We start from the raw sequence: 27,716 nt of genomic DNA, 5'->3' as shown, positions 1-27,716 counted from the left end.
TTATGACTCTGCTCACTTTGAGCAGGAGCTATAAAGTCCCGGAAAACAATGTGATACGAAGCCGAGTCAAGTCAAATAGAGTTAGAACGGCATAGTAGAAAAGAGCCATTATGTTTATGTGTCTGAGCAAGATTATTGTTCTGTGATAAGATCTGATTCTGTTAATATTTGACTCCAGTTGATCATGTTGAGTCTAAAGTTCAGATCACAACAGTTATTTGATCAGACACATCATATTTCCTTCAGATAACACTTGAGAAAACGTTGTACTCTGTTTCCTGTTCAAAGCAACAGAATAACTTCACAGACGCTCAACAGCTTCATGACGATTATTTCTTACCATCAGAAGGTAATGGAACTAAACTAAACTAATCTCTAAACTAATCTGCAAAAAATGCACTGTAAAATTAAGAAGTTGAAGTCGATGTGATGTTTTTACTGCGAAGCTTCATGAATCTCTCACGTCACTGACTCTGTTTTTTTGTGCCTGAGGTTTGAAAACATTTGGAAATCAATGGTTTAGAGAACATTTGTTCTTTCTGTGAAAACTGGAAAACTTTCTCGGACAAAACTATCCAGGTTCTTTTTGTAAACAAACCAAATGTTCATAACATTAACAAAGCTTTTACAGCGAATGAATTTACCCTGTGTTGACTTATGGCGCATTTCCACCGGCTCGACTCGCCTCGGCACGATTAGGTTGCATCTCCACTACAAAAAAGTACCTAGCACTTAATGTGGGCGGTGTCATCATTGCATGGCTGAGTGAAACTGCGTTGACTTCGTTTTATACGTGACACACACACACACGAGTGGCTAGTGACTTTACCCCAGACTTGTAACCCACGTTTTGAGGATTGATAAGTAGTTTTAAGTGATCTACAGTTCGGCTTGATTTCTGTGTGGGACGTCTCTTCCTTTTTGGTAACAAAAGAATTTTCTACAAGTTCACCATGTTTGGTGCCTCTTAATGGTGTGTACGACAAAGGCGAGTCGTGTTCATTGATCACAGCTAAAGAATCAATCATGAAGTTGTGAACACAGGGAATAAAACTGACAGCTACAGTGTCAGACTATGAAGTGGCAAACTATTTGCCGCTCTTGCAGGACGTAAGGTTTCTGTACTCCAAGAGAAAATCCAAGAAGGAAACGAGGCCGACATAAAAGAAAGTGCAGCGATAATATAAGGACAATATAAGAGCATAATAAACCTTATCTAACTGAATAAACATTAATTGTATGAAGATAAAACAAAATATCAGTTATGATCAATCATTATAAATGAAAGCAAAACAGGTATTAACTAATTGGACGTATTTTCCATGGCTCAATGAAAAGAAAAGTGGAATTTCCTGTTCAGTAATTCATTCAAAGTCATCTTCAGAGACCGGACCTAAGTTATTAAACTAGTTTTCTTTTACTTTGACCTTTGCCTGTAAAATGTAACCCTCTCTAAGCTAACTTGGCTAGTGTTGCTAACTGCAAAACAATCACTTCGCTGTTACAGATCCATCATGTTCTTATGACTTAACTCCGCCTCCTCTGACTCACTCTGTCTCCATCAGCAGTTGTTGTTGCTGTTCCTTGGCTGGTGTTGCTGTATCTTGGTCCTGCTGGACCTGGTGGTCCACCCATGCTAACAGAACTTGGAATGGAATCCATGCTGTAATGATTGTCTTGTGTTCTCCCAGCAGGTGGCGCTCGGCTATGAATCAGATCATGGACAGTGAAGAGGAAGCTCCGCCCTCTAAAAAAGCTCTGTGTGAGGAACATGGCGGTCAGAGGTGAGATAAGGATCTTATGGATCATGTGACTCGTCTCCATGTCAGCTCAGTGTTTTATTTACACATCTTGTCCTGTGTTTGGAGGAGGATCCATCAACAGAGACTAGACTCTGCTGGACCTGGACCCAGCTGTGTCTCCATGTCGAGTGACTGCTCCATGGGTCAACCTGTGGACGTCAAACAAGAACAGAGGTCAGATGATGGAGGGTTGAGGTCTTTACAGGTCAACACCACAAATGATTCACCATGTACCACCAGAAATGCTTTATATTTGAGAATTCAGACCCAGAACCATGCAGACCAAAGACATTCTGGACCCATGTCCCAAACAGACCCGTCTCTTTAAGCTCAGATCTGGACCCATGAAAAAATAAGAAATGTTGAATAGATCTAGAACAGTCCTGGCTCACGTCCTTGGGTTTGGGTAAACTGATCTGACTGAAGATGTTCTACATCAGTGTAGTGTTTGACACCAAGAAGCTGACACCATCTGGGTCAATTTCTGACACTAACCTGTTTTCCTTTTGTCTCCTGATACTGTAGATCATTCATGAGATCAGTCTATAAGAAAAAATCATGGAGGAGGGTCCATCAACAGGGACCAGACTCTGCCAGTCCTGGACCTGGACCCAGCTGTGTGTCCATGAAGAGTGACCAGTCTATAGGTCGTCTTATTGACTTCGGAGAGACTCAGAGGTAAGTAAAAAATAGAAGTTTGTTGATTTTAGTAAACATAAGTTTCTAATTATATTTTATATTTAACATTTATAGAATTAAGAATCAACATGAAAAACAAGACTTTCCAGGACCTGGACCCAGCTGTGTGTCCATGAAGAGTGACCAATCTATCGGTCGTCTTATTGACTTCAAGGATGGACAAAAACATGGTGAACTGATGTAAGCATTTCACACATAGTAACACACACTTACATGATCCTCCACCAGGGGGAGCCTGTCCAAAACATGTTTAATCCCGAAAAACACTCTTCTTCTCTTCGGTGGACAATCTTGTTTTTCTGTTTGAGTTTCCACTAAATGTCTTCAGCCTGTCCTCGTCTCTGAATACATTTCCAGCAGCAAATCAAGTCAGAGACTTTGATTGGTCAGGGACACGTCGACAAGCCTCTCTGATTGTGTCTTTGAGACTTCACACATATACACTAGAGACTGTCCTTCAGGGACTTTTGTCTTCAAGTTGTCAAACTCATGTCATGTAAACTTGGCTGAAGAAGAAACGTAGGTGCAGCACATTGAAAACCTTGTTGAAACAAATGATTGTTCAGTAAATGACACTGAATCTTTTCTCCTCAGAGTTGATCAGCAGAGGACAGAGGTTCTCAGCGGTCAGTCTGTCCAGCAGCATCAAGCAGACCTGGACTCCGTATTTAAGGTGTGTCAATGTACAAACATGACACTACTGTTAATAGTGAAGCAGAGTCCTGGTCCTGACAGTCTGGATGCTGCTCTGTGGACCTGCAGGATTTCACTCTGTCGCTGATCATCTGAGGTTAAACTTCACATGTTGTTCTGTTCCAGCTGCTGGAGGAGAACATCATCTGCTTTGTGAAGAACGAGCTGAAGACCATCCAGAAGGTTCTGGGTACAGATCACACAAAAGTCTCAGAGAGTTGGGAAGAAGATAGAGACTTGTTGGATGGTGAGGATGAGGAGCAGAGGAGGAGCAGAGAGGCCTTTCTGAAGCTCACAGATAACTTCTTGAGGAGGATGAAGCAGGAGAAGCTAGCTGACTGTCTACAGAGAAGTAAGAGGATGTTTAATGTGAAAGGAAGAACATCTTCTTTGCTCAATGATCCACTCACTGATTTATTTTCTTGTGTTCTATCAGAAACCAGAGCTCCATCTGAACGTAAACTCAAATCAAACCTAAAGAAGAAGTTCCAGTGTTTGTTTGAGGGTGTGGCTAAAGCAGGAAACCCCACCCTTCTTAATGAGATATTCACAGAGCTTTACATCACAGAGGGAGGGACTGGAGAGGTCAACGAAGAACATGAGGTCAGACAGATTGAAAAAGCTTCCTGGAAACCAGACAGACCAGAAACAACCATCAGACAAGAAGACATCTTCAAAGCCTCAGCTGGAAGAAACAGACCAATCAGAAGAGTGATGACAAAGGGAGTGGCTGGCATTGGGAAAACAGTCTTAACACAGAAGTTCACTCTGGACTGGGCTGAAGACAAAACCAACCAGGATATACAGTTCATGTTTCCCTTCACCTTCAGAGAGCTGAATGTGCTGAAAGAGAAGAAATACAGTTTGGTAGAACTCATCCATCACTTCTTCACTGAAACCAAAGAAGCAGGAATCTGCAGGTTTGAAGACTTTAGGGTGGTCTTCATCTCTGATGGTCTGGATGAGTGTCGACTTCCTCTGGACTTCCACAACACTGAGATCCTGACTGATGTCACAGCGTCCACCTCAGTGGACGTGCTGCTGACAAACCTCATCAGAGGGAAACTGCTTCCCTCTGCTCGCCTCTGGATAACCACACGACCTGCAGCAGCCAATCAGATCCCTCCTGACTGTGTTGACATGGTGACAGAGGTCAGAGGGTTCACAGACCCACAGAAGGAGGACTACTTCAGGAAGAGGTTCAGAGATGAAGAGCAGGCCAAGAGGATCATCTCCCACATCCAGACATCACGAAGCCTCCACATCATGTGCCACATCCCAGTCTTCTGCTGGATCACTGCAACTGTTCTGGAGAACATGTTGAAACCCAGAGATGGAGAAGAACTGCCCAAGACCCTGACTGAGATGTACATCCACTTCCTGGTGGTTCAGTCCAAAGTGAAGGTCAAATATGATGGAGGAGCTGAGACAGATCCACACTGGAGTCTAGAGAACAGGATGATGGTTGAGTCTCTGGGGAAACTGGCTTTTGAGCAGCTGCAGAAAGGAAACCTGATCTTCTATAAATCAGACTTGACAGAGTGTGGCATCGATATCACAGCTGCTTCAGTTTACTCAGGAGTCTTCACTCAGATCTTTAAAGAGGAGAGAGGCCTGTACCAGGACAAGGTCTTCTGCTTTGTCCATCTGAGTGTTCAAGAGTTTCTGGCTGCTCTTCATGTCCATCTGACCTTCATCACCTCTGGAACAAATCTTTTGTCAGAAAAACCAACAATGAGCCAGACACTGTTTGGAAACAACCCTGAACTGAATCATCTGCACCAGAGTGCTGTGGACAAGGCCTTACTGAGTCCAAATGGACACCTGGACTTGTTCCTCCGCTTCCTCTTGGGTCTTTCAATGAAGACCAATCAGAAGCTCTTAAGAGGTCTACTGACACAAACAGGAAGTGATTCACAGACCAATCAGAAAACAGTTAAATACATTAAGAGGAGGATAATCAGTGAGAATCTGTCAGCAGAGAGAAGCATCAACCTGTTCCACTGTCTGAATGAACTGAACCACTGTTCTCTTGTAAAGGAGATCCAAGAGTCCCTGAGATCTGGACATCTGTCCACAAAGACACTGTCTCGTGCTCAGTGGTCAGCTCTGGTCTTCATCTTACTGTCATCAGGAAAAGATCTGGAAGATTTTGACCTGAAGAAATACTCTGCTTCAGAGGAGGCTCTTCTGAAGCTGGTGCCAGTGGTCAAAGCCTCCAACAAAGCTCTGTACGTGGATCAATATATAAATATTAATAAGACATATTCTAAAGACCACAAGAGAAACATGTTTAACCTTTTGTTCATCACTGTTTTCTACCTCAGACTGAGTGACTGTAACCTCTCAGAGAGGAGCTGTGAAGCTCTGTCCTCGGTCCTCAGCTCTCTCTCCTCTAGTCTGAGACACCTGGACCTAAGAAACAATGACCTGCAGGATTCAGGAGTGAAGCTGCTGTGTGATGGACTGAAGAGTCCTCACTGTTCTCTGGAGACTCTCAGGTCAGAACTCAGTTTATTTGATAGTTGATCTTTTAAATCCTGATTTTGCTTCTTTAGGTTCTTGTTGATGAAGATGCTCAAAATCTTCAGCATTTTCTGAATCACTGAGTTCATCATATCTTCTTAACTCCAGTCTGTCAGGCTGTCTGGTCACAGAGGAAGGATGTTCTTCTCTGACCTCAGCTCTGAATTCCAACCCCTCCCATCTGAGAGAACTGGACCTGAGCTACAATCATCCAGGAGACTCAGGAAAGAAGCTACTGTATGCTGGACTGAATAGTCCACGCTGGAGACTGGACACTCTCAGGTATTCTCCTCCTCCTCCTCCTCCTCTTCTTTTTCTGCTTCATGATCAACAGCAGTATTAAAACATATAAGCAGGTTCAGGTTGAAGTTTTTCAGCTGAATAAAAAACAGACGTTTTATTTACATTTATTAGTTTGTGCAGTAAAAACAACATCAAATTCAACATAATGTATTTCGGGTCGGGTTGTAATTTTCAGGCCAGTTGAGAACTCTAATATAAAGAAGTTAAAAATGTATATACAGAAGTTGTCTTCTGTGTTGTCTGTGTGGTGGCGCTGTTAAGAAAATGTGCAGCCTCCTGAAACTACACCAGGGTGTACTTCATAATTCTGTCCACCAGAGTGCGTCATTTAGACAACAGTTTGGACAAATGTTGGACTGTTTCTTCCTCCAGGATGGACCATGTTGGAGAGCGGTGGTTAAAACCTGGTCTCAGGAAGTGTAAGTATGGATTTACATGAAATAACAACATATCAGCTGATCATCAATAAACTGCAGCTGTGTCTTGTTGTCTTCATCAGATTCATGTGAACTGGAACCAGATACAAACACAATGAACAGAAAACTCCAACTGTCTGACGACAACAGGAAAGTGACCTGTGTGACAGAAGATCAGTCGTATCCTGATCATCCAGACAGATTTGAGTTCTATCCTCAGCTGCTGTGTAGAACTGGTCTCACTGGTCGCTGTTACTGGGAGGTCGAGTGGAGAGGAGATGTTTTTATATCACTGAGTTACAGAGGAATCAAGAGGAAAGTAAACGGTTCTGACTGTTGGTTTGGACATAATGATCAGTCCTGGAGTCTGATCTGCTCTGATGATCATGGTTACTCTGTCCATCACTGTAGAGCAGTAACACACATCAGGTCATCCTCTGTCTCTCACAGAATATCAGTGTATGTGGACTGTCCTGCTGGGACTCTGTCCTTCTACAGCGTCTCCTCTGACTCACTGATCCACCTCCACACCTTCAGGACCACATTCACTGAACCGGTTTATCCTGGGTTCTATATCTCTCGTGGTTCCTCGGTGTCTCTGTGTTCTCTGTAGGACATGAAGAGACAGCAGCTTCAGTGGTGTGGTGGACGAGGTCTCACTGTTTATAATCTGATAATCTGAAAAATTATTTGTTTATTATTTGTTTTGTACAAATGTAAAATAATATTAGACATGGCTGTAAATGAGTCACTACACGTTGGCTCACACCTGATATTGTGATAAATTGTTTTTTTTATTTTTACTTTTAAAAAAGTGTCTTCTCATATTGAACATTTGAGAAACACTGATCTATCACTTTTCCCTGGTTACAGTAAATAAAAATAAAACAACTGAAAGGACTCTAACTGTATAAATGTGTCATTTATAATTAATGACCTAAAATGTAGATTTGTGGAAGTAACTGGATTATGTTCATGTCTTTATCTCACTGTTAGACAGACTTTTCCAAGTCAGTCTGTTGACATCACATTTTAGTATTGGCTCAGCTGGAACCTGGTCAGAGCAGGTAGTAAACAAAACACCAGGTACCAGGTCCTATCACTGATGGAGAAGCGTCTTAATTCACTGAATGATGGTTTGACATCAAACCTTCTCCTCATGTTAACCATCACACTCAGGAACATTCACAACATCTAACACTAAACTATTTTCACTTTCATTGATCAAAAATATTCCAAAGTAACTTTTAATATTTTAACACAAACAATTCTAACTCTATAGATTAAAATGTTAAATGATAAGCAAACGTAAATGTCAGAGAACTTCCATCTGTGTTGTTGATGTACAGATCAGGAACATCTGCTTCACTCTGACCTTCTGACTCCTGCTGGTCATCACATGGAACTGACAGCAGCTGCTGTCAAGCAACTTAGCTCCTCCTAGTGGACAGATAGCACACCTACATCCTCTGTGAACCATGACCAGGTGGCTGTTTTACAGATATCACAATTAGCCAATCAGGAGAAAGAACAGATCTGAATCCATCAGCGGCTCGAGGACTTGTTCATCATCACTTTTGGCATACTTCCACTACACTGCTCTACTCGCCTCGCCTCAACATGGCACTGTTTAGGCTGTATCACCACTACAATAAAAGTACCTATGAGTCATCACTGCACGGCTGTGTGTAACTGTGGTAACTTTGTTTTATACGCAACACACACACACACACACACACAAACGAGTGACTAATGACTTGTAAATCAGTGAATTAAAAATATTTGCTCAGTTCTTCTTCAGTCACCGGTGCACAGACTGTCAGTGGCCGGCAGTCTGACCAATCATAGTTGACAAAGAAACTACATCAAGATGACGGAATCAAAGATGGCTTCTTGACCACATGTGTTTCTTTGTTAACCATTTTTTTTATTCAACACACGACTGTTAGGAATTGTTTAATGTTGTTTGTTGTTGATGTTTCTCTTCTTGTTGTTTGAGTGCCGCCTTGTTGTGCTGCCTCTTGTAGCACAACAATGGGGAGGAGTCTAGACAGTTATCACAGGCTGAACTGGTTCTAGTGTCACACTGATTTATTTATACTTTGACTCTGAAGGTATGAGGACGTGACTCTGTGTCCTCAGATGAGACACGGAAAGACGGCAGGACAGACCAGGGACAATCAACAGCGTCTGGTGTCCACATGAAGGTGGACAGTGTGTGTGTGTGAGTGGACCTGAGCTCAGATCAGCAGGTGAGAATCTTACCTGACAAACGTGACACTGTCTGATCATCACAGTCTCTTTCATCACTATGACTCCATGTAGAAATGTCTGCAGTATTTTCTGGACTGTGATTGGCTGCTGCTCATATACTGTAGATACATGTTATTCAGGTCATTTCTATAAGTGATTTTCATGGATCATAGTTTTGTGTCTCTTCAGTAAAATCACTGCTGAATCTTTTTAATCTGACTTTCTGTTTTCAACATTCCTGCATGAAGAGTCTGAACTGGTCTGACCGCTTCCATCAACGAATCAACTGTGACTGAGTTTATTACACGTCATAAGTCTCTGTCACGTCTGCACTGTTTCAATATTAAACCACGTTAGAAATCAGATGATCAAGTTTCTTTCTCTGGTCAAAGATTTCACAAACTGGAGTCAGAAAAAAGAACAAATCTGTTCTTTGAGTTTGTGATAAGAAATTTAAAGCGACACAATGTCTACAATGCTCTAACATAGTGGACTGTACCTGGTCTGAGGACATGGGTGTTTGGACATTAGAAGTCCTGATTCACAGTTCATCACTATCATTGGTTTGTCAACAAATGTACATGTGACTGCGACAGTTGTAACAAGCCATACCATTGACCAACTGTAGGGGGCAAATCCTACATCATGTGACTTTAATCCAACACAAACAACAAACTTTCCACTAACAACTAGAGACACGTATTTGGATTTGATCAATAATGATACTTATCAATAATCATATTGATATGTGTCTATAATTTGTTGCTGAGGAAGCCTGAACACAGAGGTGAGTGGGAAGTTCACGAACAAGTCAAATCTTTTCAACGGCTCTTTTAAAAGAACAATGAGAACCTGGTTTACCGATTAGCTTTGATGACTCAAGTATCACCAGCCCAGAGCCCACCCAATAACTGGGTGACAGTCCATTATTAATATAAATCAACGGGCTGTGCTGATTGGTCAGTCAGCCAACGAGGTTTCATGTCAGTCAATTCTGTGGTAAAAAAAAAAGAGTCTTCTTGCAGACCAGCCCACATTAGGTCAATGTGGTCCACCCATGGTAGTGGAACCTGTTATGTGAGAGTTTTATTCTCCCAGCAGGTGGCGCTCCACTATGAATCAGATCAAGGACAGGGAAGAGGAAGCTCTGCCCACTATAACCACACTGTGTGAGGAACATGAGGGTCAGAGGTGAGATGAGGATCTTATGGATCATGTGACTAATCTCCTTGTCACAACTCAGTGTTTTATTTACACATCATGTCCTGTGTTTGTAGGAGGATCCATCAACAGAGACCAGACTCTGCTGGACCTGGACCCAGCTGTGTCTCCATGTCGAGTGACTGCTCCATGGGTCAACCTGTGGACGTCAAACAAGAACAGAGGTCAGATGATGGAGGATGATCCACCATGTACCACCAGAAATGCTTTATATTTGAGAATTCAGACCCAGAACCATGCAGACCCAAGACATTCTGGACCCATGTCCCAAACAGACCCGTCTCTTTAAGCTCAGATCTGGAACCATGAATAAATAAGAACTGTTGAATAAATCTGGAACAGTCCTGGCTCACGTCCTTGGGTAAACTGATCTGACTGAATATGTTCCACATATTTCAGTGGAAGTCTTAAACCTCAAACCTGTTTTCCTTTTGTCTCCTGATACTGTCGATCATTAATGAGATCAATCTATCAGAACAGATGTTGTATTTACATGTCATGTCCTGTAATTATAGGAGGATCCATCAACAGGGACCAGACTCTGCCAGACCTGGACCCAGCTGTGTGTCCATGAAGAGTGACCGGTCTATGGGTCGTCTTATTGACTTCGGAGAGACTCAGAGGTAAGTAAAAAATAGAAGTTTGTTGATTTTAGTAAACATAAGTTTCTAATTATATTTTATATTTAACATTTATAGAATTAAGAATCAACATGAAAAACAAGACTTTCCAGGACCTGGACCCAGTTGTGTGTCCATGAAGAGTGACCAGTCTATAGGTCGTCTTATTGACTTCAAGGATGGACAAAAACATGGTGAACTGATGTAAGCATTTCACACATAGTAACACACACTTACATGATCTTCCACCAGGGGGAGCCTGTCCAAAACATGTTTAATCCAGAAAAACACTCTTCTTCTCTTCTTGGTGGACAATCTTGTTTTTCTGTTTGAGATTCCACTAAATGTCTTCAGCCTGTCCTCGTCTCTGAATACATTTACAGCAGTAAAAGTCAGAGTCTTTGATTGGTCAGGGACACGTCAACAAGCCTCTCTGATTGTGTCTTTGAGACTTCACACATATACACTAGAGCAGGGGTCACCAACCTTTTTGAGACCGAGAGCTACCTGAAGGGTAGAGAATAATATGGAGGGCTACCATATTAACATTTTATGCAATTTACCATTTAAATGATGAATATTATGCATTTAATTGCATACACATTAAATCCAGTGCTTACTCCTAATGATTATCACAGTTTTTATAAACAATATCAGGACATTTTACTCAGTGATCATTTGGATACATGCAAGTCAGGTGAAGTGAAATGAGCCCACGGGCACCTCGCTGGCTGCTCGCGGGCTACCAAGTGCCCGCGGGCACCACGTTGGTGACCACTGCACTAGAGACTGTCCTTCAGGGACTTTTGTCTTCAAGTTGTCAAACTCATGTCATGTAAACTTGGCTGAAGAAGAAACGTAGGTGCAGCACATTGAAAACCTCGTTGAAACAAATGATTGTTCAATAAATGACACAGAATCTTTTCTCCTCAGAGTTGATCAGCAGAGGACAGAGGTTCTCAGTGGTCAGTCTGTCCAGTGGCATCGAGCAGACCTGGACTCCATATTTAAGGTGTGTCAATGTACAAACATGACACTACTGTTAATAATGAAGAAGAGTCCTGGTCCTGACAGTCTGGATGCTGCTCTGTGGTCCTGCAGGATTTCACTCTGTCGCTGATCATCTGAGGTTAAACTTCACATGTTGTTCTGTTCCAGCTGCTGGAGGAGAACATCATCTGCTTTGTGAAGAATGAGCTGAAGAACATCCAGAAGGTTCTGGGTACAGATCACACAAAAGTCTCAGAGAGTTGGGAAGAAGATAGAGACTTGTTCGATGGTGAGGATAAGGAGCAGAGGATCAGCAGAGAGGCCTTTCTGAAGATCACAGATAACTTCTTGAGGAGGATGAAGCAGCAGAAGCTAGCTGACTGTCTACAGAGAAGTAAGAGGACTTTTAATGTGAAAGGAAGAACATCTTCTTTGCTCAATGATCCACTCACTGATTTATTTTCTTGTGTTCCTTCAGACACCAGAGTTTCAGCTTGTCGACATGAACTCAAATCAAACCTAAAGAAGAAGTTTCAGTGTTTGTTTGAGGGTGTGGCTAAAGCAGGAAACCCCACCCTTCTTAATGAGATATTCACAGAGCTTTACATCACAGAGGGAGGGACTGGAGAGGTCAACGAAGAACATGAGGTCAGACAGATTGAAAAAGCTTCCTGGAAACCGGACAGACCAGAAACAACCATCAGACAAGAAGACATCTTCAAAGCCTCAGCTGGAAGAGACGGACCAATCAGAAGAGTGATGACAAAGGGCGTGGCTGGCATTGGGAAAACAGTCTTAACACAGAAGTTCACTCTGGACTGGGCTGAAGACAAAACCAACCAGGACATACAGTTCATGTTTCCCTTCACCTTCAGAGAGCTGAATGTGCTGAAAGAGAAGAAGTACAGTTTGGTGGAACTCATCCATCACTTCTTCACTGAAACCAAAGAAGCAGGAATCTGCAGGTTTGAAGACTTTAGGGTGGTCTTCATCTTTGATGGTCTGGACGAGTGTCGACTTCCTCTGGACTTCCACAACACTGAGATCCTGACTGATGTCACAGCGTCCACCTCAGTGGACATGCTGCTGACAAACCTCATCAGAGGGAAACTGCTTCCCTCTGCTCGCCTCTGGATAACCACACGACCTGCAGCAGCCAATCAGATCCCTCCTAACTGTGTTGACATGGTGACAGAGGTCAGAGGGTTCACAGACCCACAGAAGGAGGACTACTTCAGGAAGAGGTTCAGAGATGAAGAGCAGGCCAGGAGGATCATCTCCCACATCCAGACATCACGAAGCCTCCACATCATGTGCCACATCCCAGTCTTCTGCTGGATCACTGCAACTGTTCTGGAGAACATGTTGAAACCCAGAGATGGGGAACTGCCCAAGACCCTGACTGAGATGTACATCCACTTCCTGGTGGTTCAGTCCAAAGTGAAGAAGGTCAAATATGATGGAGGAGCTGAGACAGATCCACACTGGAGTCCAGAGAACAGGATGATGGTTGAGTCTCTGGGGAAACTGGCTTTTGAGCAGCTGCAGAAAGGAAACCTGATCTTCTATAAATCCGACCTGACAGAGTGTGGCATCAATATCACAGCTGCTTCAGTTTACTCAGGAGTCTTCACTCAGATCTTTAAAGAGGAGAGAGGCCTGTACCAGGACAAGGTCTTCTGCTTTGTCCATCTGAGTGTTCAAGAGTTTCTGGCTGCTCTTCATGTCCATCTGACCTTCATCACCTCTGGAACAAATCTGTTGTCAGAACCAACAACGAGCCAGAAGTCCAGACTCTTTAGACACAAACATCATCTGCACCAGAGTGCTGTGGACAAGGCCTTACTGAGTCCAAATGGACACCTGGACTTGTTCCTCCGCTTCCTCCTTGGTCTTTCACTGAAGACCAATCAGAAGCTCTTAAGAGGTCTACTGACACAAACTGGAAGTGGTTCACAGACCAATCAGAAAACAGTTGAGTACATCAAGAAGTTGATCAGTGAGAATCTGTCAGCAGAGAGAAGCATCAACCTGTTCCACTGTCTGAATGAACTGAACCATCGATCAATTGTGAAGGAGATCCAAGATTCCCTGAGATCTGGACATCTGTCCACAAAGACACTGTCTCATGCTCAGTGGTCAGCTCTGGTCTTCATCTTACTGTCATCAGGAAAAGATCTGGAAGATTTTGACCTGAAGAAATACTCTGCTTCAAAGGAGGCTCTTCTGAAGCTGCTGCCAGTGGTCAAAGCCTCCAACAAAGCTCTGTACGTGGATCAATATATAAATATTAATAAGACATATTCTAAAGACCACAAGAGAAACATGTTTAACTTTTTGTTCATCACTGTTTTCTACCTCAGACTGAGTGACTGTAACCTCTCAGAGAGGAGCTGTGAAGCTCTGTCCTCAGTCCTCAGCTCTCTGTCCTCGAGTCTGAGACACCTGGACCTGAGTAACAATGACCTGCAGGATTCAGGACTGAAGCTGCTGTGTGATGGACTGAAGAGTCCTCACTGTTCTCTGGAGACTCTCAGGTCAGAACTCAGTTTATTTGACAGTTGATCTTTTAAATCCTGATTTTGCTTCTTTCGGTCCTTGTTGATGAAGATGCTCAAAATCTTCAAGATTTTCTGAATCACTGAGTTCATCATATCTTCTTAACTCCAGTCTGTCAGGTTGTCTGGTCACAGAGGAAGGATGTTCTTCTTTGACCTCAGCTCTGAACTCCAACCCCTCCCATCTGAGAGAACTGGACCTGAGCTACAATCATCCAGGAGACTCAGGAAAGAAGCTACTGTCTGCTGGACTGAAGAGTCCACGCTGGAGACTGGACACTATCAGGTATTCTTCTCCTCCTCCTCCTCCTCTTCCTCTTCTGCTTCATGATCAACAGCAGTATTGAAACTTGTAAGCAGGTTCAGGTTGAAGATTTTCAGCTGAATAAAAAACAGACGTTTTATTTACATTTATTAGTTTGTGCAGTAAAAACAAGATCCAATTCAACATTATTTAAATGAACTGGATCCAAAGTAAATACTAATGAAGTTGAATAATTCCTGACTGGATTAAATTATAAGGTAAATACCTGAAAACTGGACTCATGTTACACATTTTGCCAGCCTTAATATTTCCAACAAGTATTTAAACTTCAAGCCCACAGTCCATTTTATTTGGTGTCCTGTTATTATGCTGTCCTCTATGAGACATGTGTGGCAAGAAGTCAGTGAATATAACTAAACATTAGGGAAACTGTCTCGGCTGTTCTTTGTTTGGGGTGTAGCAGGTGGTCGGAGCAGCTTGACTTGCTTCTGATGATTTAAAAAAAGAAACTTGCGACTTCAAAAAATGATTATATTTATTTTACGATTATGAACGAAACTGTCTTCGAAATTAAGGACAAACTACTGGGAAACGAATAATATATATAAAACAACGAATGAACTTAATAAAGCAGTCGAAAGTCGAAAGACTTTTTTAACCACCGCCTCGCTCCCTTGACATTTTTTCCTTTCCTGACAAACACGCACCTGGTCTGATAATACCTGCGGTGTGCCAAGCCCGCACACGGACCCCCCCAGGTAATAATAATAAATAATGACTTAGATTAGCGGAAAGGCAGTCTTAGAATAGACAAAATTATATAATATGCAAAATAAACTATTCTTAATTTAGCTTTTCATTTCAAAATTTCTCTTTTCTTTTATAATAAACAAGTCTAAACAAAAAATCAATAGCCTCTGGTGAACGGCTGCAACAGAAACATTTTGTTGTGTATACAGGAGTTAAAAATGTACATACATGAGTCAAAACTGTATATACAGAAATACGTGTATGTACTGTACTGTACATAATTCTGTCCACCAGAGTGCGTCATTTAGACAACAGTTTGGACTAATGTTGGACTGTTTCTTCCTCCAGGATGGACCATGCTGGAGAGCAGTGGCTGAAACCTGGTCTCAGGAAGTGTAAGTATGGATTTACATGAAATAACAACATATCAGCTGATCATCAATAAACTGCAGCTGTGTCTTGTTGTCTTCATCAGATTCATGTGAACTGGAACCAGATACAAACACATTGAACAGAAAACTCCAACTGTCTGACGACAACAGGAAAGTGACCTGTGTGAGAGAAGATCAGTCGTATCCTGATCATCCAGACAGATTTGAGGTCTGTCCTCAGCTGCTGTGTAGAACTGGTCTGACTGGTCGCTGTTACTGGGAGGTCAAGTGGAGAGGAGATGTTTTTATATCACTGAGTTACAGAGGAATCAAGAGGAAAGGCAACAGTTCTGAATGTTGGTTTGGACTTAATGATCAGTCCTGGAGTCTGAGCTGCTCTGATGATCATGGTTACTCTGTCCATCACTGTAGAGCAGTAACACACATCAGGTCATCCTCTGTCTCTCCCCGAGTATCAGTGTATGTGGACTGTCCTGCTGGGACTCTGTCCTTCTACAGCGTCTCCTCTGACTCACTGATCCACCTCCACACCTTCAGGACCACATTCACTGAACCGGTTTATCCTGGGTTCTATATCTCTCGTGGTTCCTCGCTGTCTCTGTGTTCTCTGTAGGACATGAAGAGACAGCAGCTTCAGTGGTGTGGTGGACGAGGTCTCACTGTTTATAATCTGATAATCTGAAAAATTATTTGTTTCTTATTTGTTTTGTACAAATGTAAAATAATATTAGACATGGCTGTAAATGAGTCACTACACGTTTGCTCACACCTGATATTGTGATAAATTGTTTTTTTTATTTTTACTTTTAAAAAAGTGTCTTCTCATATTGAACATTTGAGAAACACTGATCTATCACTTTTCCCTGGTTACAGTAAATAAAAATAAAACAACTGAAAGGACTCTAACTGTATAAATGTGTCATTTATAATTAATGACCTAAAATGTAGATTTGTGGAAGTAACTGGATTATGTTCATGTCTTTATCTCACTGTTAGACAGACTTTTCCAAGTCAGTCTGTTGACATCACATTTTAGTATTGGCTCAGCTGGAACCTGGTCAGAGCAGGTAGTAAACAAAACACCAGGTACCAGGTCCTATCACTGATGGAGAAGCGTCTTAATTCACTGAATGATGGTTTGACATCAAACCTTCTCCTCATGTTAACCATCACACTCAGGAACATTCACAACATCTAACACTAAACTCTTTTCACTTTCATTTATCAAAAATATTCCAAAGTCACTTTTAATGTTTTAACACAAACAATTCTAACTCTATAGATTAAAATGTTAAATGATAAGCAAACGTAAATGTCAGAGAACTTCCATCTGTGTTGTTGATGTACAGATCAGGAACATCTGCTTCACTCTGACCTTCTGACTCCTGCTGGTCATCACATGGAACTGACAGCAGCTGCTGTCAAGCAACTTAGCTCCTCCTAGTGGACAGATAGCACACCTACATCCTCTGTGAACCATGACCAGGTGGCTGTTTTACAGATATCACAATTAGCCAATCAGGAGAAAGAACAGATCTGAATCCATCGGCGGCTCGAGGACTTGTTCATCATCACTTTTGGCATACTTCCACTACACTGCTCTACTCGCCTCGCCTCAACATGGCACTGTTTAGGCTGCATCACCACTACAATAAAAGTACCTATGAGTCATCACTGCACGGCTGTGTGTTACTGTGGTAACTTTGTTTTATACACGACACACACACACACACACACACAAACAAGTGACTAATGACTTGTAAATCAGTGAATTAAAAATATTTGCTCAGTTCTTCTTCAGTCACCGGTGCACAGACTGTCAGTGGCCGGCAGTCTGACCAATCATAGTTGACAAAGAAACTACATCAAGATGACGGAATCAAAGATGGCTTCTTGACCACATGTGTTTCTTTGTTAACCATTTTTTTTATTCAACACACGACTGTTAGGAATTGTTTAATGTTGTTTGTTGTTGATGTTTCTCTTCTTGTTGTTTGAGTGCCGCCTTGTTGTGCTGCCTCTTGTAGCACAACAATGGGGAGGAGTCTAGACAGTTATCACAGGCTGAACTGGTTCTAGTGTCACACTGATTTAATTATAGTTTGACTCTGAAGGTATGAGGACGTGACTCTGTGTCCTCAGATCAGACACGGAGAGACGGCAGGACAGACCAGGGACAATCAACAGCGTCTGGTGTCCACATGAAGGTGGACAGTGTGTGTATGTGAGTGGACCTGAGCTCAGATCGGCAGGTGAGAATCTTACCTGACAAACGTGACACTGTCTGATCATCACAGTCTCTTTCATCACTATGACTCCATGTAGAAATGTCTGCAGTATTTTCTGGACTGTGATTGGCTGCTGCTCATATACTGTAGATACATGTTATTCAGGTCATTTCTATAAGTGATTTTCATGGATCATAGTTTTGTGTCTCTTCAGTGAAATCACTGCTGAATCTTTTTAATCTGACTTTCTGTTTTCAACATTCCTGCATGAAGAGTCTGAACTGGTCTGACCGCTTCCATCAACGAATCAACTGTGACTGAGTTTATTACACGTCATAAGTCTCTGTCACGTCTGCACTGTTTCAATATTAAACCACGTTAGAAATCAGATGATCACGTTTCTTTTTCTGGTCAAAGATTTAGATTTAACAAACTGGAGTCAGAAAAAAGAACAAATCTGTTCTTTGAGTTTGTGATAAGAAATTTAAAACGACACAATGTCTACAATGCTCTAACATAGTGGACTGTACCTGGTCTGAGGACATGGGTGTTTGGACATTAGAAGTCCTGATTCACAGTTCATCACTAGCATTGGTTTGTCAACAAATGTACATGTGACTGCGACAGTTGTAACAAGCCATACCATTGACCAACTGTAGGGGGCAAATCCTACATCATGTGACTTTAATCCAACACAAACAACAAACTTTCCACTAACAACTAGAGACACGTATTTGGATTTGATCAATAATGATACTTATCAATAGTCATATTGACATGAGTCTATAATTTGTTGCTGAGGAAGCCTGAACACAGAGGTAAGTGGGACAGCTTCTTACCTGACCACCAGAGGGCGTGCTCTTCTGTTTAAACCAGTGGACTCACCTGCAGTGAAGGGCCGTAAAGTGGGACGCTAACAGCGTCTTGAGTGAGTCGTTTTTCACGAACGAGTCGAATCCTTTCAACGGCTCTTTTAAAAGAACGATGAGAACGAAGCCGTTGTGAACCTTTTGTTTGCGAGACATTTCTTAATCGTCAATTCCGTGGGTCAGGAATGGTCTGTCGCTCTCACTCTACTTCTGGTTCATGTTGCTCCTCAACAGCTTCTGCAGCCCCTGCTGCTGGACCACATCAGTCTGTTAGATTAGTACATGTGGAAGCCTCCTCTTGTAATGACTTTAACTTTGACACAAAAGTAGATTTTTGGTGGTTGATGGTCTATGAAACCTGGTTTACCGATTAGCTTTGGTGACTCAAGTATCACCAGCCCAGAGCCCACCCAATAACTGGGTGACAGTCCATTATTAACATAAACCAACGGGCTGTGCCGATTGGTCAGTCAGCCAACGAGGTTTCATGTCAGTCAATTCTGTGGTAAAATAAAGTCTTCCTGCAGACCGACCCACATTAGGTCAATGTGGTCCACCCATGGGAGCAGAACCTGTAATGTGTGAGTTTTATTCTCCCAGCAGGTGGTGCTCCACTATGAATCAGATCAAGGACAGTGAAGAGGAAGCTCCACCCTCTAAAACCACTCTGTGTGAGGAACATGAGGGTCAGAGGTGAGATGAGGATCTCATGGATCATTTGACTCGTCTCCATGTCACAGCTCAGTGTTTTATTTACATATCATGTCCTGTGTTTGTAGGAGGATCCATCAACAGAGACCAGACTCTGCTGGACCTGGACCCAGCTGTGTCTCCATGTCGAGTGACTGCTCCATGGGTCAACCTGTGGACGTCAAACAAGAACAGAGGTCAGATGATGGAGGGTAGTGGTCTTCACAGGTCAACAGCTCATATGATCCACCATGTACCACCAGAAATGCTTTATATTTGAGAATTCAGACCCAGAACCATGCAGACCCAAGACATTCTGGACACAAGTCCCAAACAGACCAGTCTCTTTAAGCTCAGATCTGGACCCATGAAAAAAGGTTCGGGTTTGGGTAAACTGACCTGACTGAAGATGTTCTACATATTTCAGTGGAAGTCTTAAACCTCAAACCTGTTTTCCTTTTGTCTCCTGATACTGTCGATCATTAATGAGATCAATCTATCAGAACAGATGTTGTATTTACATGTCATGTCGTGTATTTATAGGAGGATCCATCAACAGGGACCAGACTCTGCCGGACCTGGACCCAGCTGTGTGTCCATGAAGAGTGACCAGTCTATACTTCGTCTTATTGACTTCAGAGAGACTCAGAGGTAAGTAAAAAAAATACAAGTTTGTTGATTTTAATAAACATAAGTGTCTAATTATATTTATTTTTAATATTTATAGAATTAGAAATCAACACAAAATACAAGACTTTCTCCTCAAAGTTGACCAGCAGAGGACAAAGGTTCTCCGTGGTCAGTCTGTCCAGCAGCATCGAGCAGACCTGGACTCCATAATTAAGGTGTGTAAATGTACAAACCTGGGTTAGAGTCCTGAGATGAAGATGGCGGACTCCCAAAATTTGAAAAGTGCGTATACAAAGGAATTCTCACATTTATAAAACCGTGCGTATGCCGAGTCCTGCACACCTGCTCTTTATACATCCCATCAAACGTAAAACTAAGCCGAGGTGAACAAGTAACACACCCCGCCCCTATTCCACCCACAAATATATATACAAATGAGGAAAAGAAAAGAAAAAGAAGGAAAAGTGCATGATCAATGCATTTATGTATAAATCTGAAAAAAAAATTACTTTGGTTGTTTGTTTTTTGGAATTAGTGATAAACCTGAAGGAACTAAGTGTCACAGCAGCTGCTCTCATATGAATATTGATGCTTTAAAAACAAAAACTAGCTGTACAGTGATTGTTGATCCTGTGGGTGCTTTTATTCTCATATAGCATTTATGTTTTTAGACATGACTTATCCATGTGAGCTGAATTCACAGATCATTTCATATAATCTATAAATTTGTCAGGGATCCCGTTACACCCACATTAGACACAGAATAAGTGTTAGTCAGTGTAACGATTCATTACTGTCACTGATTGTGTTGTGGAAAATGGGGAGGGAGGAAAGGGGAGGAAGAAGACGCCACTTTGCCAGTGTCTCCAGCAGCTGACCTGCGAGCACCTGCATCATCTCATCGTCTCCTCTGATGAAAGACGCAGCAGTGGGAGAATACCTTTTTTGCAGTTATTTCATTATCGTATGGATTAAAATGGGATAAGGAAATGTTCTACTCAACGTTCAAGTCCCATTTTCCTACAACAAATTATTCCGTAACTTTATTTTGGAGCGTTTAAAACACTGAGACTGACGTGTGTTCATGTGTTCACTTCAGTAGCTGTGTGTTTATTTACATCGCTGTGTTACATAAAGAAAAAAGATTAATCTGTGGAAAATTAATTTCAGTCATTTACTCAAAGACAAAGACAAAAGTGAGTTGCTCACACACACACACACAAACACACACACACACACACACAGTTTCTTCTTCAATGTCCTCTCTGATGTTATCCACATATGATCAATGTGTATTAGTATTGTTTGTCACAGAATAAATCATGTTTGTCACTGTAGACACACTATTAATATTTCATTATAGCACTGTGATAAGTTTCAGAGCTTAATATTGAGGTGTCTCCACCTGACAGAGCCTGACAATTGTTGGCAGAGCTCTCCCTTTTCTCACGGCAGCTCAAGAGTGCGCTGCGATCCACAAAGTTCCACACCACGTACATTTTTATACATGCAGTCGTGTGCGTTAAAGCCAGCGTACACCAACTTTTTGTACTGTTTTTACATGAGGCCCCAGGTCCTGACAGTCTGGACGCTAATCTGTGGACCTGCAAGATTTCCCTCTGGCACTGATCATCTCAGGTTAAACTTCACATGTTGTTCTGTTCCAGCTGCTGGAGGAGAACATCATCTGCTTTGTGAAGAACGAGCTGAAGAAGATCCAGAAGGTTCTGGATGCAGATCACACAGAAGTCTCAGAGAGTCAGAGGGAGGATGAGGAGGTGTTGGATGGTGAAAATGAGGAGCAGAGGAGCAGCAGAGAGGCCTTTCTGAAGATCACAGATAACTTCTTGAGGAGGATGAAGCAGGAGAAGCTAGCTGACTGTCTGCAGAGCAGTAAGATGACTTTTAATGTGAAAGGAAGAACATCTTTATTTTCTTGTGTTGCTTCAGAAACCAGAGCTCCAGCTTGTCGATGTGAACTCAAATCAAACCTAAAGAAGAAGTTCCAGTGTTTGTTTGAGGGTGTGGCTAAAGCAGGAAACCCCACCCTTCTTAATGAGATATTCACAGAGCTTTACATCACAGAGGGAGGGACTGGAGAGGTCAACGAAGAACATGAGGTCAGACAGATTGAAAAAGCTTCCTGGAAACCAGACAGACCAGAAACAACCATCAGACAAGAAGACATCTTCAAAGCCTCAGCTGGAAGAAACAGACCAATCAGAAGAGTGATGACAAAGGGAGTGGCTGGCATTGGGAAAACAGTCTTAACACAGAAGTTCACTCTGGACTGGGCTGAAGACAAAACCAACCAGGACATACAGTTCATGTTTCCCTTCACCTTCAGAGAGCTGAATGTGCTGAAAGAGAAGAAGTACAGTTTGGTGGAACTCATCCATCACTTCTTCACTGAAACCAAAGAAGCAGGAATCTGCAGGTTTGAAGACTTTAGGGTGGTCTTCATCTTTGATGGTCTGGACGAGTGTCGACTTCCTCTTGACTTCCACAACACTGAGAACCTGACTGATGTCACAGCGTCCACCTCAGTGGACGTGCTGCTGACAAACCTCATCAAAGGGAATCTGCTTCCCTCTGCTCGCCTCTGGATAACCACACGACCTGCAGCAGCCAATCAGATCCCTCCTGACTGTGTTGACATGGTGACAGAGGTCAGAGGGTTCACGGACCCACAGAAGGAGGACTACTTCAGGAAGAGGTTCAGAGATGAAGAGCAGGCCAGGAGGATCATCTCCCACATCCAGACATCACGAAGCCTCCGCATCATGTGCCACATCCCAGTCTTCTGCTGGATCACAGCAACTGTTCTGGAGAACATGTTGAAACCCAGAGATGGAGAACTGCCCAAGACCCTGACTGAGATGTACATCCACTTCCTGGTGGTTCAGTCCAAAGTGAAGAAGGTCAAATATGACGGAGGAGCTGAGACAGATCCACACTGGAGTCCAGAGAACAGGATGATGGTTGAGTCTCTGGGGAAACTGGCTTTTGAGCAGCTGCAGAAAGGAAACCTGATCTTCTATGAATCAGACCTGACAGAGTGTGGCATCGATATCACAGCTGCTTCAGTTTACTCAGGAGTCTTCACTCAGATCTTTAAAGAGGAGAGAGGCCTGTACCAGGACAAGGTCTTCTGCTTTGTTCATCTGAGTGTTCAGGAGTTTCTGGCTGCTCTTCATGTCCATCTGACCTTCAACACCTCTGGAACTAATCTGTTGTCAGAAGACCCAACAATGGGCCAGACGTCCAGACTGTTTAGACACAAACATCATCTGCACCAGAGTGCTGTGGACAAGGCCTTACTGAGTCCAAATGGACACTTGGACTTGTTCCTCCGCTTCCTCCTTGGTCTTTCACTGAAGACCAACCAGAAGCTCTTAAGAGGTCTACTGACACAAACAGGAAGTGGTTCACAGACCAATCAGAAAACAGTTGAGTACATCAAGAAGATGATCAGTGAGAATCTGTCAGCAGAGAGAAGCATCAACCTGTTCCACTGTCTGAATGAACTGAACCATTGTTCTCTTGTGGAGGAGATCCACGAGTCCCTCACATCAGGACACCTGTCCACAAAGACACTGTCTCCTGCTCAGTGGTCAGCTCTGGTCTTTATCTTATTGTCATCAGGAAAAGATCTGGGCAAGTTTGACCTGAAGAAATACTCTGCTTCAGAGGAGGCTCTTCTGAAGCTGGTGCCAGTGGTCAAAGCCTCCAACAAAGCTCTGTACGTGGATCAATATATAAATATTAATAAGACATATTCTAAAGACCACAAGAGAAACATGTTTAACCTTTTGTTCATCACTGTTTTCTACCTCAGACTGAGTGACTGTAACCTCTCAGAGAGGAGCTGTGAAGCTCTGTCCTCAGTCCTCAGCTCTCAGTCATCTACTCTGAGACACCTGGATCTGAGTAACAATGACCTGCAGGATTCAGGAGTGAAGCTGCTGTGTGATGGACTGAAGAGTCCTCACTGTGTCTTGTTGTCTTCATCAGATTCATGTGAACTGGAACCAGATACAAACACAATGAACAGAAAACTCCAACTGTCTGACAACAACAGGAAAGTGACCTGTGTGACAGAAGATCAGTCGTATCCTGATCATCCAGACAGATTTGAGTTCCATCCTCAGCTTCTGTGTAGAACTGGTCTGACTGGTCGCTGTTACTGGGAGGTCGAGTGGAGAGGAGATGTTTTTATATCACTGAGTTACAGAGGAATCAAGAGGAAAGTAAATGGTTTTGACTGTTTGTTTGGAAATAATGATCAGTCCTGGAGTCTGATCTGCTCTGATGATCACGGTTACTCTGTCCATCACTGTAGAACAGTAACACCCATCAGGTCATCCTCTGTCTCTCACAGAGTATCAGTGTATGTGGACTGTCCTGCTGGGACTCTGTCCTTCTACAGCGTCTCCTCTGACTCACTGATCCACCTCCACACCTTCAGGACCACATTCACTGAACTGGTTTATCCTGGGTTCTATATCTGTCATGGTTCCTCAGTGTCTCTGTGTTCTCTGTAGGACATGAAGAGACAGCAGCTTCAGTGGTGTGGTGGATGAGGTCTCACTGTTTATAATCTGATGTTAAAGCTGGGCTCAGTAATTCATTGTTGAAACACTTTTGAATTCTCTTCACGTCCTGATGACCATCAATGAAGAAAGACACAAACAAACATGTATCTGTGAAATAAACATGACGTTCACATCATAAAGAATGATTCTCTGTCATTAACTGACCTGCCTACCTGTGCTGCTCATTATCATGAGGTACTGACTGTGCTGTGAGCGCCCCCTGCTGCTGAGAACCAGCCTGAAACACAGAGGTTCACGCCTGCTGCATCTGAGCAGAACACTCACAAAACCCACCAGACGGCGCTGTTCATTATGACATGAAATATAGAGGCAACACTTTGAGGTGTTTGCCGACCTCTCATGGCAGCTGTTTCGATCAAGTATAAGTGAATCTCGAGTGGCCTTTTCCCCGCATTACAGACACTTTTATTCATATTGTTGAAGAAATAATTCATCATTTCTGTTTCATGACTTTATTTCCTGTAACATTTGTAACAAAAAATAAAAAAAATCTTATTTTTTTTGATAAAATTATTTGTTTACATGTAAATGAGTCGCTACACGTTTTCTCACACCTGATATTGTGATAAATTGTTTTTTTTAATTTTTGCTATTACAAAAGTGGCTTCTCATATTGAACATTTGAGAAACACTGATCTATGACACTTTTCCCTGGTTACAGTAAATAAAAAAAATAAAACAACCATTTAACATCATATAATGATTGCGTGGAAGGCGCCCTTGCGCATTGAATAGTCTCAATCACCCTAGATGGGAGACCAGCCCCATGTAAATTCACCCTCTCACGTGCCAAGCCCAGAGAGCCAGTTGTTTGGGGTGTGGATGAAAAATCTGCCCGTGCGTAACGGCAACGGCCATGGCCGGCTGTGGACGAGCTGCATCAGCTCCGCCATCCAACAGCTCCAGGTAGTTTATATGTGCCTGGAGAAGCGTCGGGGGCCAGGTCCCATTCACTGACCTCCCCTCGAAAACCGCTCCCCACCCCGTTAACGAGGCATTCGTTGTAACTCTTTTCCTCATCACCACGGCACCACTACCGCTTGTCCCCTTAGAGGAAGCGGTAGTCATAACCAACCTCAACGGTCAGTCACAGAAAAAAAACACCACGCGCTAAAAACCCTGATGGCTAACGTAGCGGTAAAAAACACAACATTTTGTATTTTACAAAATTTTTGATGATTAGCATACAGTATATCAGTGAATGGAAAATCAAGTAAAAAGCGTCCAAGAAAACAACGTCATTCCTGTAACAACACATATAAACTAATAGCCACGGTCAATTAAATGAACCATTATATTGATATTTTTTACCTGTAATGACATCATTATACTTTTCAGTTTTGACATTGATTTACGAATCCATTGTTTTAAGACCGAAGCTAACGTAAAATTGGTATTCATGAAATCCGCTTGCACACGTCTGTAGCATAGTCCCATCATGCCTTTCGCATGTTCATGTTCAGCCGAGCAAGTCGCAAAATCTGGATTATGTATGAGATATATTTCTCTCGCAGATTAGTTATAAAACAGCATTAAAAAGTCACTCTGTGAGGCAAACAGTACGCCTGACTCAAGGCAGAGGGCGCTGTGGGCCTGTAGATTCTTATGCTATCTTCTTTGTTCTTGAACGCAGTTATTTTTTATTCATAATTATCCACTAAATCACAATGGACGATTACATTTCTAAGCTGAAAAGATTCGCAAATCTGGATTGTCAATCAAAGCAAGAGGTAATAACCAAAGGAAGACCAACACCGGAGCTGAAAGGTTTGCTTTAGACGACAGGAAAGAACGTTACCCGTTCTTTTCAAACAGTCCAGAGGGATCGGCGCATGGATTTCATGTTCAAGTGAAGGTAAGATAAACTTGTATTATTTTAGTTTAAAATGGGCTTAATTGAAATTAAGTTGGCCCTTTAATACAAAATGCATTACGTTTGTGTAAAGACGCTGATATGAGATGCATAACATAACTCGTTATCTGTTATCAATCAAATGATGTTTATAGTGCTCTTTTGGGTTCATTTCTATTTGTAAATCTGACTCTGTAAGAGTCAGTGCCATGAACCTCACCACACGTCACTGGATTCTTTTAATATTTGACTCCAGTTGATCATGTTGAGTCCAAAGTTCAGATCACAACAGTTATTTGATCAGACACATCATATTTCCTTCAGATAACACTTGAGAAAACTTTGGACTGTTTCCTGTTCAAAGCAACAGAATAACTTCACAGACGTTCAACGGCTTCATGACGATTATTTCTTACCATCAGAAGGTAATGGAACTAAACTAAACTCATCTCATCTCAAAAAATGCACTGATAATGAAGAAGTTAAGGTCGACGTGATGTTTTTACTGCGAAGCTTCATGAATCTCATGAATTTAGAGAACATTTGTGCGTTCGGTGAAAACTTTCTCAGAAAAAAATTCCAGGTTCTTTTTGTAAACAAACCAAAACCAAACCACGTTCATAACATTAACAGAGCTTTTACAGCGAATGAATTTACCCTGTGGTGACTTACTGCAAATTTGAATTATAATAACTTTTCTTATTATCGTATGTGAACAGAAAAGGAATGACTTGAAGTTGAGGTCATTGAATATTTCTTACAGTAATACAGGGCATTATTTCAAATCAAAGATACCACTATCGTTTCCACAACTTCAGCATGCACATACATTCCACTTTACGGTCCACAGCATGTAAACAAAGAGAACGCCATGAGAGAGCCAAACGAAACCGAAGCGGATACTTTCTGAAGAAGTGAAGAAACGAAAAAGAGAGTCTGTTCATCTGCATCACTCTGACCTGCTGATCATGCTGGTCATTACATGGAACTGACAGCAGCTGCTGCTGCTTGACTAAGCTCCTCCTAGTGGACAGATGGCACACCTACATCATCCGTGACCCGTGACCAGGTGCCTGCTTCACATGACATTCCAGCTGCATGACAATTAGCCAATCAGGAGAGAGAACAGACGTCGCAGAGGCTCGTTGGACTGGTTCTGACATCAGTTGGAAGGTATGAGGACGTGACTCTGTGTCCTCAGATCAGACACAGAAAGACATCAGGACAGATGAGGGACAATCAACAGCGTCTGGTGTCCACATGAAGGTGGACAGTGCGTGTGTGTGAGTGGACCTGAGCTCAGATCAGCAGGTGAGAATCTTACCTGACAAACGTGACACTGT

General features: G+C 42.4%; 2 protein-coding genes across 2 annotated transcripts in view; both read left to right on the top strand.

Moving 5' to 3' along the window:
- The first annotated feature begins 88 nt into the window (after positions 1–88).
- Positions 89–7,225, top strand: LOC131446652 (NACHT, LRR and PYD domains-containing protein 12-like). Its single transcript, XM_058618036.1, has 12 exons — positions 89–349; positions 1,692–1,784; positions 1,869–1,976; positions 2,328–2,480; positions 2,556–2,681; positions 3,096–3,174; positions 3,321–3,546; positions 3,631–5,425; positions 5,522–5,695; positions 5,829–6,002; positions 6,396–6,442; positions 6,523–7,225. Exons 2-12 carry the CDS (start codon positions 1,708–1,710, stop codon positions 7,050–7,052), a joined length of 3,489 nt encoding a protein of 1,162 aa, XP_058474019.1. The 5' UTR covers positions 89–349; positions 1,692–1,707; the 3' UTR covers positions 7,053–7,225.
- Positions 7,226–8,548: 1,323 nt separating this feature from the next.
- Positions 8,549–27,716, top strand: part of LOC131446651 (uncharacterized) — a 28,282-nt gene continuing 9,114 nt past the window's right edge. Inside the window, exons 1-15 of the mRNA XM_058618034.1 lie at positions 8,549–8,691; positions 9,791–9,883; positions 9,970–10,077; positions 10,429–10,536; positions 10,612–10,737; positions 11,467–11,545; positions 11,692–11,917; positions 12,002–14,060; positions 14,194–14,367; positions 15,445–15,491; positions 15,572–16,097; positions 20,003–20,120; positions 21,573–21,798; positions 21,856–24,438; positions 27,575–27,656. Coding sequence (XP_058474017.1) covers positions 9,807–9,883; positions 9,970–10,077; positions 10,429–10,536; positions 10,612–10,737; positions 11,467–11,545; positions 11,692–11,917; positions 12,002–14,060; positions 14,194–14,367; positions 15,445–15,491; positions 15,572–16,097; positions 20,003–20,120; positions 21,573–21,798; positions 21,856–24,438; positions 27,575–27,656 — 6,539 coding nt within the window. The 5' untranslated portion in view covers positions 8,549–8,691; positions 9,791–9,806. The remainder of the gene's footprint in view (positions 8,692–9,790; positions 9,884–9,969; positions 10,078–10,428; positions 10,537–10,611; positions 10,738–11,466; positions 11,546–11,691; positions 11,918–12,001; positions 14,061–14,193; positions 14,368–15,444; positions 15,492–15,571; positions 16,098–20,002; positions 20,121–21,572; positions 21,799–21,855; positions 24,439–27,574; positions 27,657–27,716) is intronic.

Source organism: Solea solea, chromosome 19, assembly GCF_958295425.1.
Source record: "Solea solea chromosome 19, fSolSol10.1, whole genome shotgun sequence".
NCBI lineage: Eukaryota > Metazoa > Chordata > Actinopteri > Pleuronectiformes > Soleidae > Solea > Solea solea.
This window is presented reverse-complemented; position numbering and strand designations above follow the sequence as displayed.